General features: G+C 45.8%; 1 protein-coding gene across 1 annotated transcript; it reads left to right on the forward strand.

Moving 5' to 3' along the window:
* Positions 1 to 280: 280 nt before the first annotated feature.
* On the forward strand, positions 281 to 1589 carry LOC147458597 (uncharacterized). Its single transcript, XM_086509658.1, has 2 exons — positions 281 to 1262; positions 1360 to 1589. Exons 1-2 carry the CDS (start codon positions 299 to 301, stop codon positions 1587 to 1589), a joined length of 1194 nt encoding a protein of 397 aa, XP_086365784.1. The 5' UTR covers positions 281 to 298.
* Positions 1590 to 12996: the final 11407 nt, after the last annotated feature.

A 12996-nucleotide genomic window follows, 5' to 3' on the forward strand; every position in this document is an offset into this window, starting at 1 on the left:
CTAAATGATTTTATTTGGAAAGGAGCCAGTAGGTGCCATTATTTGGCTTTGCTTGAGTGAGTAATCATTTGTGTGATTTCGTAAATGTAACCAAAATGAGCTTCTGCTTTGCTGCAATTATTTTGCTATGCTAACCTTTTAATTATTGCCATGATTTTGATAAAGTAATCAACCTAAAGTTACTTATGCCACTCTTTTTGGTTTGGTGCATGGGAGATACTTATAAAGATCCACTCCATTTTTTTGTAATGTTTCTCTAGGTTTTTTTGCAACCGTGTCGTCTTGAGAGAATTTGTTGATGGATCCCAACAACGAATGGAGCGACGATGGTGAGGAGGTGCCTTCTTCTATTCTGCCCACGGAGTCCCTACTCGATGAAGCGATGCCGATGATCGAAGAGCTAGCTGTGACAATCCGTCCAATGGTGCGAGAAAAGGGATCACCTCAACAAAACTCCTTGGTAATGGGGTCTACCTTGCATCCACGACAAGCTGGATCATCAATCAGAGGCCTTGGCAGCTCATGTGCTTGGGGGCCTTCAATAACACCGCCCCGATCGGCCTTCGTGCACATTGGACTACGCCCTGATCCACCCATCCTCTTACCTCGGGTGCGGCCAGTTCCAGTAAGGCCATCCTTGCTTTCAATACCGCGTCCACTATCGACCACAATGTCACTGCCATTGTCTGCACGTCCAGCATTGGCTCTACCAACACCAATCAAGTATGCCTCCCATCAGGGCCTACCGCCAGGCAGCAGGTTAGCTCTGATTTCCATCCCTAGTGATAGCAACACCTCAGTTGAGGGAGCACCGACGCCTTCATTGACCCAAACTCCACAAACGACTACACGAACTAATTGGAGGCTCCACGAGATCATCACTTTGGTCGAGGACAAGAAAGAAGTACAGGCACGTCAGAGTGAAGGAGGGGTTTATGAGCGTACTCGCCGCAACCGCTGGCAAATGGTTGCTGAGACCAGTCAGGCACGAGGCGTCATGCGTAATAAGGCACAATGCAAAACGAAGTGGGAGAAACTGCACTCCCTATTCGATAGGCTCAATGACTATGAGAGGAAGATTCCCTCAGGGTGGTCTAGCTACTGGCAAATGACTCAAACCGATCGGTGCACAAAAGGACTACCTGTAGAAGACTTTACATTCAAATTGTATAACAAAATGCAAATGCTTTTTGGCGGGGACCGCAATGCCGACATCAGGGGATTGTTGGTTGACTCTATGAAGGATGACACAACGCCACTAGGTATACGAGTCCCATTAGAATTCGGTCCATAAATTTATTTTCGCTACTGTTTTTATTTGTTGCTTTCACCCTAATTTCTTTACTTCTTCGCATGTAGGCGACAAAGAGGACAACCATACCATGCCTGGTGATGGTGACACCACAGGCAAGCAAAAAACACCACCTCTTGCCACGAACAATGGTGGTGGACCCAGTGACGCATCAGTAGAAGGAAGCTCCGGAGGGATCAAGCGAAAGCGGCGCTCGCGGGTCAATGGCAACAACATCAAGGAGCTCATGGACTCGATGAAGAACTTGGCGATGGTGTTGCAAAGTTCAAAGGACTAGAAGGACGCACGTGAAGACGCTAGGGGGAAGAGATTGCTAGAAATCGAGGAGGCAAGAAACGAAGTCACTCATGAGAGTGCAAATGCAATTTGTGGTTCCTTGAATCGAGTGGCAGACTCCATTGCCTCCCTGGTGATACGGAGAGAGTAATACTTGTGGGTTGAATTCCTAGGTGTTTGTTCATTAATCATTGTCTCCATTTAGTAGTTGTTTGGTAAACATCTTTGGTATTGTATGGTTGTGGATGTGATATTCACTCTTGAGATACTATTTGAATTGGACAGTAAAGCTTTTGGGCAGTAAAGATTTTAATAGTGTGTTTTTGGATCATCAACCATACGGTAATCGATTTTTTGTGTGACTGCCAAATGCCAAAAAAAAAATGTGTCTAACTTGATTCCCACACACTGTGCACCCTCCATTGTGTCTCTCTGAATCTCTCTCTCTCCCCCCCTCTCCCTCTTTTTTTGTGTGACTACCAAATGCCAAAAAAAAATTGTGTCTAACTTGATTCCCACACATTGTGCACCCTGCATTGTGTCTCTCTGAATCTCCCCCCCTCTCCCTCCCCCCCCCCCCCCCCCCCCCCCCCCTCCTCTTGCTTTTATAGAAGGATAGGGAGCACTACTTAATATGTAGATGCATTTATTTTAAACTTGCAAACACTTTATTGGCAGTAAGAAATTGAAATTGCTTTCTCTCGTTAACCCCCCCCCCCCCCCCCCCCCCCCTCTCTCTCCCAACACACAACTTAATGAAGCATTTTTTACTATGGGCCCTCTCTCTCTCTCTCTCTCTCTCTCTCTCTCTCTCTCTCTCTCTCCCCCCCCCCCCCCCCCCCCCTCCCCAACTCAATGACACATTCGGATTATAAATTATCAACAATGTATAGATCAAACTATAGACAACAAAGCAATGTATAGACTGCAAAACAATGTCCATTACATAGTGCTACAAACTAGTCCATGTGACCATCTCGCATGTAAGCGAGCAAGACGTCTCTAGTAGTCAATCCCCGTACTGCAACTCCTAAAGGTTGTGGAGCTTGCTCCACGTCCACAATGGTATTATCATCGAACGGTACACCAAAGTCCACCCATATGTTGTATAGAATGCAGCAGGTGGCAATGACTTTTGGCAAGAGCTCCACGTCAGGTTGTCTCACCCGTTGTTGTAGATAACCCCACATTTGTTTCAAACTACCAAATGCTCGCTCCACAACAATTCGTGTACTTGATAGTTGTAGTTGAACTGTTGCAAGATATCATCGTGCTCCGCAGCAGGAAACGATATGACAAGCAATGGCAGGTTCAGGTAACCACCATCTCCTAGAATGTATCTCGAATTCGATGCCGCTCCACCGTAATGGCTGGGCCATCGAGAATCACATTGGTTTGTGCTTTCCTGTACAATGATGAACTCTGTAGCACAAGGTGTCATTGTAGACACTGGGCATATCACACATGACATCGAGGAAACGCAAGTTGCTGTCGACCACCGCCTGCAATATCATAGAGTAATTACGGTTCTTATCGAACCAATGTGCGTGTAGCTCACCAGCTGGCAATTCCATGTTGATGTGGCAACAATTGGGGAAGCCCTGCTTTGCTTCGAAGCCCTCTTTCACCAATTTCTTTTCTTGTGGTGTGGTTGGCCAGCGAATGAATGTGCTCCTATGTCGCATCATGGCCTCAATGAACTACCTAAAATCTCTACTAACAGTGGATCGCACAAGACCATACACATTAGCAATGTTATGGACCGGCCCTCCAATGCCGAGCATGTGTAGAGACAAAGCAACATTCCTCTGCACAGTAAGCACCCTTGTGGGCACGGTAGCTACTATCTGTCGAGGAATCCGTTTTGTTGAAGGTCGCCTTGCACCAAAGCGCAAACGAAGTCGAAGCAGTGTCGTGGATTTCTCAAGTTTTCCTCGAAGCGAATGTCATCACCCTCTGTGTAGTCGAAGAAAGTATGCCAAAAATGCCGGCTTCGAGGTTTGACGTACCATACACCGACAGCACAACTCTTTCATTGCCGGTAAGATTACGCAAAGGCAATGATGCAATTGATTGTTGAATTTGCAGCTTCAATGACCGGGTCATCGTCATCGCAAAGATCGGACCAGCTGTCGATTTGGGGAAGAACATGTGTGCCGATGCTTGACACACAAAAGTGCCGAGTGAAAGAAACTGCCATTATCGCGCTGCCAAGAACTTCATGAAAGGTGTTCATACTTTAGAATGGACCACCACAAATGGAGTGGGGGGCCTTCTATGTGTGCACAATAGCTATGGTGAAGGCGAGCCTGAAAGAGAGGATTTATTGAGACAAATAGGAAGCATGCCCCTGAGCTCGGCACGAGCGAGAGTGACCTGAGAGAGAGGGAGAGATAGAGAGAGTGACTTCAGTTTCTGCAACTAACATATCCGAGATGTGTTTTGAGTGCAGGAGAGATAGAGAGGAGCTTCAGCGTGCGCATGTATGTGTGTGTGTGTGTGTGTGTGTGTGTGTGTGTGTGTGTGTGAGAGAGAGAGAGAGAGAGAGAGAGAGAGAGAGTGTGGCAGAATGGAGCATGGCTGGCTGTAGCAGGCACACGAGCCGGAGCACTGGAAGCTATGTAGTAGGGTCACCATAGTGTCGATGAGGTTGGAATGCGGTTATCACGCCTCAGGTTGGTGGGCTATATAAAAGAATTGATTGGCGGTGCCTGGAGTTAGCGCGCTTTATGGGGCGCTGTTTACCATTGGAGGGCCCTACAAGGAAAAACAGGATGCCTGTTGGACGCGCCTCCACATTGGAGCTATGGGGGAGCGCTCTAATCCAAACTCTCTGTGCTTCACCCCCTTCCCTAATTCTCTTCTCCCCTCTCTTGCATGCATTCCTCACACGCACACTCCGCTACGACAACCCCCACAATTGGTATCAGAGCTATGGCGATCGGTGGCGACGGTGAGCTTGTCGGCTAGGGCAGAGCTCGGAGCTTGAACTTGAGCTTCACGGAGTAGATCCTGCAAGGATTGGCGGCATCGACGGATCTTGAGCTTTGGTGCATCCCCGCATGCGCAGCCCCTCTCGGGCTTAGGAAATCAAGAGAAATAGATTCTTTGCAGAGCTAAAGAAGGAGATCAGGCACAGTTGGGGAAACATTTGCATTCAAGAGCATAAGGAGCAACTCGACAAGCAGCGGGTAGAGATTGGGAGCTTGAGGCCATGCAGTAGAGGCTTGCAAAGGCTTGAGAGAGTTGACCTTGGCATCGAGGGGAAAGCTGTAGACAAGCTCTTTGGAAAGCATTGCAATTGGAAGCAAAGCTAGTGTCGGGCAGCATCGTGAGCAGGTCGAGCACAGAGAGGCAACCAGAGCTGGGGGAACTTGAGCATCTTGTAAAGGAATTGAAGCCGTGAGCAGCGCTGTTGAGCAAGCTTGTGTGGTGACAACAACACACACACAGTGCATCAGGGGAATTGGAGCAGCCAAGCAGCAGGCATAATACACACACCCATGGATTGCAAGGCAGGGCTGCCATGAGCAGAACCGAGAGCAGTCGGTCGACTTGAACTGTGTGGTGTATTGGTTACACACACACACACAATTTGCTAGCGAGATCGCTCAGAACCTCCAGCAGCAGAAGCTTTGCATCGAGGTGATATCGCGCTGGCGGAAGCCTAGCAAGGCGTCCACACACACACACACACACGCTCCCCCTCGGATCTCAGAGAGTCGCCAAAAGTGCAAGGCTTCGTTCCCACGCTCCCACCACAAAACCCTCGACACCTTGACCCGGATTGGACTTGGTATTCAGTAGAACTACGAAGCTCAAAGAATCAAGAGAGAGTGCGAGTGAAAGAGAGTGAGCGTGTGATTTGAGAGATTGAGAGAGAGAGAGTGTGAAGAGAGAGAATAGAGAGACGGCATCGACTTTGAAGGCAAGCATCACGTGAAATGAGCATCAACGAGAAGCCCAAGTACCTCCCGGATTTGCCCAATTTTTGACGTTCTCCTCGGCATTGGGAGGCAGATTCGAGCATAGGCGCCTACAACTACTCGGCTAGCCACTTCCGTCCGGGTGGAAGACAACATTTCTTTCATCTTTTGTCATCGACGACCTCGACGTCTCGACACCATTTCTAGCACACCGGCTCAACATCCTTACAAATTGTGGGGCGGATTTCCCAATATCCGACCCGACACCGGTTTCACGCGGACGTCATTTTCCTGTCATCGACAACTGTTCTTGCCACACACACACACACACACACACACACACACACACACACACACACACAGGTGAGGTACCTCTACCATAGAGTAGTGACACCCGGCATCGGCATCGCATCGATCACGCTCTACAACACTGTTTTCGGCTACGACTCCTTTGGCAGCTATTCGACTAGCACATTTTCGCCCGGCGGTGAAAATCGACACATAGCGACACTAACACGTAGGTTACAAGTTACAGGGGGCTTTTCAGCCCGTTTACACATAGATTCTTCTGATTTCCAGACACAACGCTTTTTTTTAGGTGATTTCTGTAGTCATTTCGACAGTAATTCCTCTGCGGACGGAAGCGTTGGCAGATGCATTTTGCTGTGAGCACACCTAGTGCTACTAAGCTCTTTTGAGAGCAGATATTCCGGTACGGATCACTTTTACTGCATGCAGCAGTTCTTGGTGCCTGTTTAAGCGTGGTTCACTCATGTACTTTGAGTTGCGGACACTGTCCATTGTACTGCGTGTGGAGCAATTTTTTGGCTAGTTCAGCAGTTTGCTCCGGTCGTTTCAGAGACTCGGACTGGAAGAGCCCTTTCTGAGACTGTGGCTAGTCCATTTGTGTCTGCATTAGCCTTTGGAGGGTCAATAGCATGAGTTTCTCTTTGAGTTGGGGTGTGCTAGAATGTTGAGACACCTTCGGTGATACAGGTAGCTGGAGTTCCCCATTTTCGGTACCCTTGCCTAGGAAATGTATCTGCACGATTTCATATGCTTTTGATGCCGAGTTGGCAATCACGTTGGCAGTGAAAGTATCATCTTTTTGATGCCTAGTTAGTGCAGTTGGCACATTTATGTGTATTTTGAGTTGGGTTTTGACTCCTCATACAAAGGAGACTCTGTCGGATTTCCTTCCCGCGAGTCGTGACTTTCATTGTTGGCACCTTTTGATCCTATTTTGGATGAGATTTTACTCCCGATACAAAGGTTACTCTACCCAAATTTCTGCAGCTTCTTGTCATAGTTTGACACCTCTCAAACCCTCTTGTCAGCAGCATTGGGGCTTCTTCTTTAGAAAAGGAGGAGTATTTTATTTTCAAGTTTGAGGGTAGCAACCTCACCATGTGGAATGTCATAATAATCAATATCTAACTGATCATTTAATGTGGGGAAGTGCCAAGGGAGAAAAAGCTAGAATATTGGTTAAGTTAGCAGACCGGCCACAGTAGGGATCCAAAGGAGGGAAAATAGGGATCCAAAGGGGGGGCCATCTGCAAAAGAGCCATGTGAAACAATGGGCCAAAAAGACCCTAAGGTTCAGCCCATTAAGACTTCCAAAATGCTAAGGTTCCAAAATTCAAAGGTTGTGTCCAAAGGTCAACCCTAGGGAAAATTGGATGCTTAGTGTGTGCTCTAAAAGTCTTTGCATATCCCTACATGGGAGGGGGCGAGCCCCAAAGCTAGGGGATGAGAGAGAAAGCCACACACACACACACAGGCTCCCTTTACACAAAGGGAATGAGGGACACATGTCAGCTCCCTAGGCCAGATGCCCACAAGGTGTGCCCAATTCCTATTGGAAGACCCTTGAAGTGGACCAATGAGAATTAAGCTAGAGTAAATCTAGTTTAATTAATTTAAAAACATTTAATAAAAGAAACCAATAAGAATTAAGTGTCCTAGAAGACTATTGGGCAGTCTCCCAAGGGGTCCAATGAGCATTCAGGAGCCCCATGGCTTGCCTGATTCCTATTGGCCAGGAGGCAAAGGGGTCCAATGAGAGTTTAGTTTAATTATTTAATTACCTAAAGCTCTCACAAAAGGGGAAGGGGGGACACATGTCAGAAGGCTATCACTTATGCTGCTTAATCCCTATTGGCTTGACCTGGGGAGGTCCAATGAGGCAAAAGCCAGACTTATTTAGCAGCTAGGGCTCGCCCAAGAGAGGGGGGGGGCTGATTTTTGCTGGGCATTGACACACACACTCTCACACTTGACCATGTGTGAAGGGAAAATACTCTATCTCCTCCCAAGCTTTAATGGAGAGCTCATCACCTACTCCAAGCTTGTGAGATAGAAGCCTACATCAACACTCTCTTGGCATGTGGATGCAAATCCAACCAAGAGCCAAGCTTCAATGGTAGCTCTCACCATCTTCGAAGGTGTGTGAGGTCTTGGGTCTGAGAACGGGGATAATTCAAGTTGTGTTTGATTAAGTGTTTTGCTTGGTGTATGAAGCTTCCATCTTCATTGCACTAGCTAGTCTTGAAGGAACACAAAGAATTGTATTGTACAATGTCTCTCTTGATGGGAGAAACCATAATACAAAGCCTTTTGGAGGGGGGACCGGCTCCATGCAAATCCGGTCCTCAACTGTTGTCAATAGCTTAATTGCTCTCTCTTTTGAAAGTATTGTCGATGCTATCTAACTAGGTGTTATGCTTTTTGTTGCTCTCTCCACCCAAGCACTCTTGTAAATCTCATTAGGAATCAACTCTAATGAAATGCCCACTATGTTCATGCTAAATTCCGCTACACAAAAGATTTTGGTATCAGAGCTCAAGGTTTCTCTTTTCTTGCTCAAGAAGGGAGGTCCTCAAGCTAGCTACAAATGGTTGGTATTATTAATTGCCTGTGAGTAAGTAGAATAGGGATTTTTCAGCCTTGCAGTGCGCCTGCCTTTGTGCAGTTAACGGGGCATCACCGTCGAGAGCTATGGTCTTAATAGTGGAGTCCTACGGGGCTTGCCTACGGCTTAACCACTATTGAGCTATTAGAAGATTGACAGGAGCCGGTGCTGTTTTTGTGTCGAAAGACCCTCTCTTCTATTCCTTGCAATTAATGGTATTCGAGCCGCGGGTACAGTAGCTTGAGTGCTTTTTATAAAGGGGTAAAGAGGAGTAGCAACTAGGGCTTGAAGTGCCAAAGTACACCTAAAAAGTTTACACCTAAAAGTTGTTAGAATGGCTGACAATAGTAAAGAGAGTGAAATTAATGTTGATAACTTTGATTTTGCTCATGAGCAAGCTACTAATGATGCTTCAATGCTTGTTAACTATCTTGTTTCTAGGCTTCAACAAGCCATGGGCAATCCATCTCTCCAAAGTGAAGTGCAACGGCAGCTCCGTGCTCACGGGATTCTCCAAGCTCATCACCATGACGAGAGAACACCTAGGAAGCCTCCTTGTGAGACTACCAAAAGAGGTCTCTCTCCGATTCGGGAAGAAGAAGAGAATCCATATGAAGGGCTCAAGAACTTACTTCTTGATGATGTCTCTCCTTCCCAAAGGAGAACTCAAGAGCCTCCACCGAAGGAACGAGAAAGAAGCGAGTCTCCCGCCACCTCGGCGGAGATGGCTCCACGAAGACGGCGGGCTAAACGCTCTCCATCACCACCAAAGCGGAGAAGACCATCACACTCTTCTCCACGCCATAATTCAAAGAGGGATGATAAAAAGCAAGAGAAGAAAAAGGCGAGAAAGAGGACACCCTCTTCTCCATCTTCTTCATCCTCTTCCTCTTATGAAAGCTATGGTGAAGACGACAAAGATCAAGACAAGAAAAAGGCGAGAAAGAGGTCACCCTCTTCTCCACCTTCTTCAAATTCTTCATCTTCTGAAGAAAGTGATGGTGCAACTTTTGAACCATCAAAAAGAAGAGGCCATAGAAAATCCTATGCCGCATGGAAGAGGTCGTCCAAGCTGAAGAAATTCAAAGAGGGAGGGAAGAGCATCTCTTTCCTTACCTATGATGGCACCTTCGGTGCTACAGACAAAGTTTTGGCCTTTATCCAGCAATTCGATGCGGCGTTTGGAGATGAGGGCTTCACGGAGTCCTCTAAGCTACGCCATGTAGCTATGCACTTTCAAAAGTCCGCCAGACAATGGTGGTCTAGCCTACGAGCCAACGGTGAAGCTCCACGAACATGGAAGGCTTTAAGAGCTTCCATTATGAAGCAGTTTTTGGCCACCGATGCCAAAGACAAAATACTCACCGAATGGCGAAGCTTAAAGCTCTCTCCCAATGAATCCATCCACAAATATGTAGACAAGTTTTGGGACCTACAACTCAAAGCCACTGTCTTCAAAAAGTTGGATTTTGGAGAGCAAAAGCAACAATTTTGTGCGGGCTTAACCGAAGAAATGGCGGAGTATGTCAACTCCCAAAGGCCACGTACCATATCGGCGGTAATACACCATACTATGGTGGCCTCGCGAATCAATTTCCAAACGGGGGGTAAAAGAAATAATAAGCCCCCGGAAAACAAGGGTTCCAATGAGCTGAAGGGGAAGGACAATGTCCAAAAGTCTCCTAAGGGCAATTCCAACAAAGCTAAAGAGAAGGGAGTTTACAAAGGAAAGAATAAACTCTCTCCTGAAGAGCTTGAGCGTTATCGTAAAGATAACCGGTGTGTCAAGTGCGGCGAACAAGGGCATGCGTATCGCGCTTGTCCCCAAAAGAACAACCGCCAAGATCCTCCTAGAGCTTCTTTGGTTGAAATCCAAGAGGAGGAGATTCACCAAACTCACCACAAAGGATCTCCTCTATGCCATGCTTGGGGAAAGGTAAGAGAACATGATGCTTTTATTCTCTTTGACCCTGGTTCTACTCACAATTTTATATCTATGGAGTTAGCCACCAAGCTAGGCATACAATCCTACGAGATGGGAGATATCCTACCCGCAGACAGTGCCTTCAAGGGGCAAGAAGCTTCAGTCACTCCCTTAATCGGGAAATTGAGGCTTCATGTCCAAGGCTATGTGGACAAAGAGGACTTCTTTATCTCTCCTCTCAAGCATGAGGATGTAATCCTAGGGGCACCATGGTTTGACCGTCTGGCTGCCCATGTTAAATTTCCTGAAAGGAGAATCTCCTTTAAGTTCAGGGAAAAGGACATGTATATAGATGCTAGGGAGATGGGTAACACCATCCCCATTGTACATACACCAGCTTTCAACAAGTCAATAAAGAGCTCTATTTCCGTGTACATGATTTTTGTTAAAGATTCTCAAAATGAACCTAATGCTTTAGCAAAAGAAAATAAAAGCAACCAAAAGGAATTAGAGTTATCCAATTTTCTCAAGGGGTTTCAAGATGTCTTTATTGACGACATCCCTTGTGAGCTACCTCCTAAACGAGGTAATGACGACCATGCAATTGAACTTCTTCCAGGAAGTTCACCGCCTAACAAACCTCCTTATAGAGTTTCTCAAGCTCAACAAGAGGAGATTATGCGGCAAGTGCATGAGTTAATTGAGAAGGGCATGGTTAGGCCTAGCTCATCTCCATTTTGCTCACCTGTGCTATTAGTGCAAAAGAAAGACGGCACATATCGTATGTGTGTCAACTATAGAGCACTAAATAGGATCACTATCAAGAATAGGTTTCCCGTTCCACGGGTAGAAGACCTATTTGATAAGCTACAAGGATCGACCTACTTCAGTAGGATTGACCTAAAAAGTGGCTATCATCAAATAAGGATAGTTGATCAAGACATTGTAAAGACCGCATTTCGTACTACATTTGGTCTTTACGAATACATTGTCATGCCTTTTGGCTTGACTAATGCACCAGCCACATTTAACCGCTTGATGGAGAAGCTGTTCAGACCTCATCGAACCTTCACTGGAGTGTTCTTTGATGATATTATCATCTACTCTAATTCATTAGAGGAACACAAGCAACACCTCCAGGTAATATTTCAAGTTTTAAGAGAGAATAAACTTTATGTTAATCGAAAGAAAAGTGAATTTTTCTTGCAAGAGATTCAATATTTAGGTCACATTATCTCTCAAGATGGAATCCAAATGGATCCATCCAAGTTAGAGGTAATAAAAGGATGGCCTAAACCAAGGAATCTTCATGAACTAAGAAGCTTTATAGGTATGTGTGCATACTATAGACGCTTCATAGAAAAGTTCTCACAAATTGCGGGACCATTACATGACCTAACAAAGAAAAATGTTAGGTATACGTGGTCTGCTAAGGAGAACAATTCTTTCGAAAAGCTTAAAGAAAAGCTTATCTCTCAACCTGTGCTTACACTACCGGATCTCTCAAAACCATTTGAGGTCCAATGTGATGCTTGTGATGATTGCCTTGGGGCTGTTTTGCTCCAAGAAGGGCACGCCATAGGCTATGAGAGTCGAAGGCTCAACCCTGTTGAGCAAGCTCTAGGCATATACGAAAAAGAACTCCTTGCAGTTCTACATGCCTTAGACTCATGGAAGCACTATTTATTGGGGACTCCTTTCATTCTGCGAACGGATCACCAAAGTCTTAAGTACTTCATGACGCAGACCAAGCTCTCCGACAAACAAATGAGGAGGGCAAATTTCCTTTCGCAATTTCATTTTCATATTGCTCACATTGCTGGCAAGCATAATCAAGTAGCCGATGCACTCTCAAGACGACCGAGAGTGAATGCGGTTTCCATAGCAACTCACAATGATCTATCTTTAATGATAGATGAGTATGCTATTGATCCCGATTTTAGAGATGTGATTTCAGCCCTTGCATTAGGGAAGAAAGAAGAACCATTTACTTTACAAGATGGTTATCTTCTCTATGGCAATAGACTATGCGTTACTAACTCACTACGTGAGAAAGTAATGTATTAATCTCATGCTCCCCCATATGCGGGGCATAGAGGGATTCAGTCTACCCTAAAGGGCATTGAAACATATTTCTATTGGCCTACCATGAAAGTGAACATACATGAGTATGTTTCCAAATGTGTGGTATGTCAAAAGACAAAATTTGATAGAGGGAAGCAACTTGGATTGCTTCAACCCTTGCCAATCCCTAATTCACCGTGGGAGAGCATATCCATGGATTTTATCTTTGGATTGCCTAAGTCTATCCATGGGAATACGGGAATATGGACGATAGTAGACACGTTCAGTAAACAAGCTCATTTTATACCTGTCAAAAAGACTATCAAAGCCCATCAAATGGCAACCCTCTTCATTTCACAAATTTTCAAGTACCATGGCTTGCCAATGTCCATAGTGTCGGATAGAGATCCTAGAATGACCAGTAATTTCTGGAAGGGTCTCTTTGAGAATTTAGGAACAAGGCTAAACTTCTCTTCGGCCTATCATCCACAAACTGATGGCCAAAGTGAAATAGCTAACCTAACTATTCTCGATCTACTAAAAGCCTATGTAACGGAAGTAGATCAAAGATCCCAATGGG

Source organism: Adiantum capillus-veneris, chromosome 4 (assembly GCF_014529385.1).
Source record: "Adiantum capillus-veneris isolate H3 chromosome 4, ASM1452938v2, whole genome shotgun sequence".
NCBI lineage: Eukaryota > Viridiplantae > Streptophyta > Polypodiopsida > Polypodiales > Pteridaceae > Adiantum > Adiantum capillus-veneris.

What these genes read in the sequence shown, in the direction of transcription:
- LOC147458597 (XM_086509658.1), top strand. Translation starts at nt 299, where the DNA reads ATGGATCCCAACAACGAATGGAGCGACGATGGTGAGGAGGTGCCTTCT. An exon ending in GGATGACACAACGCCACTAG is followed by an intron (nt 1,263 to 1,359) that starts GTATACGAGTCC and finishes CTTCGCATGTAG; the next exon opens with GCGACAAAGAGGACAACCAT.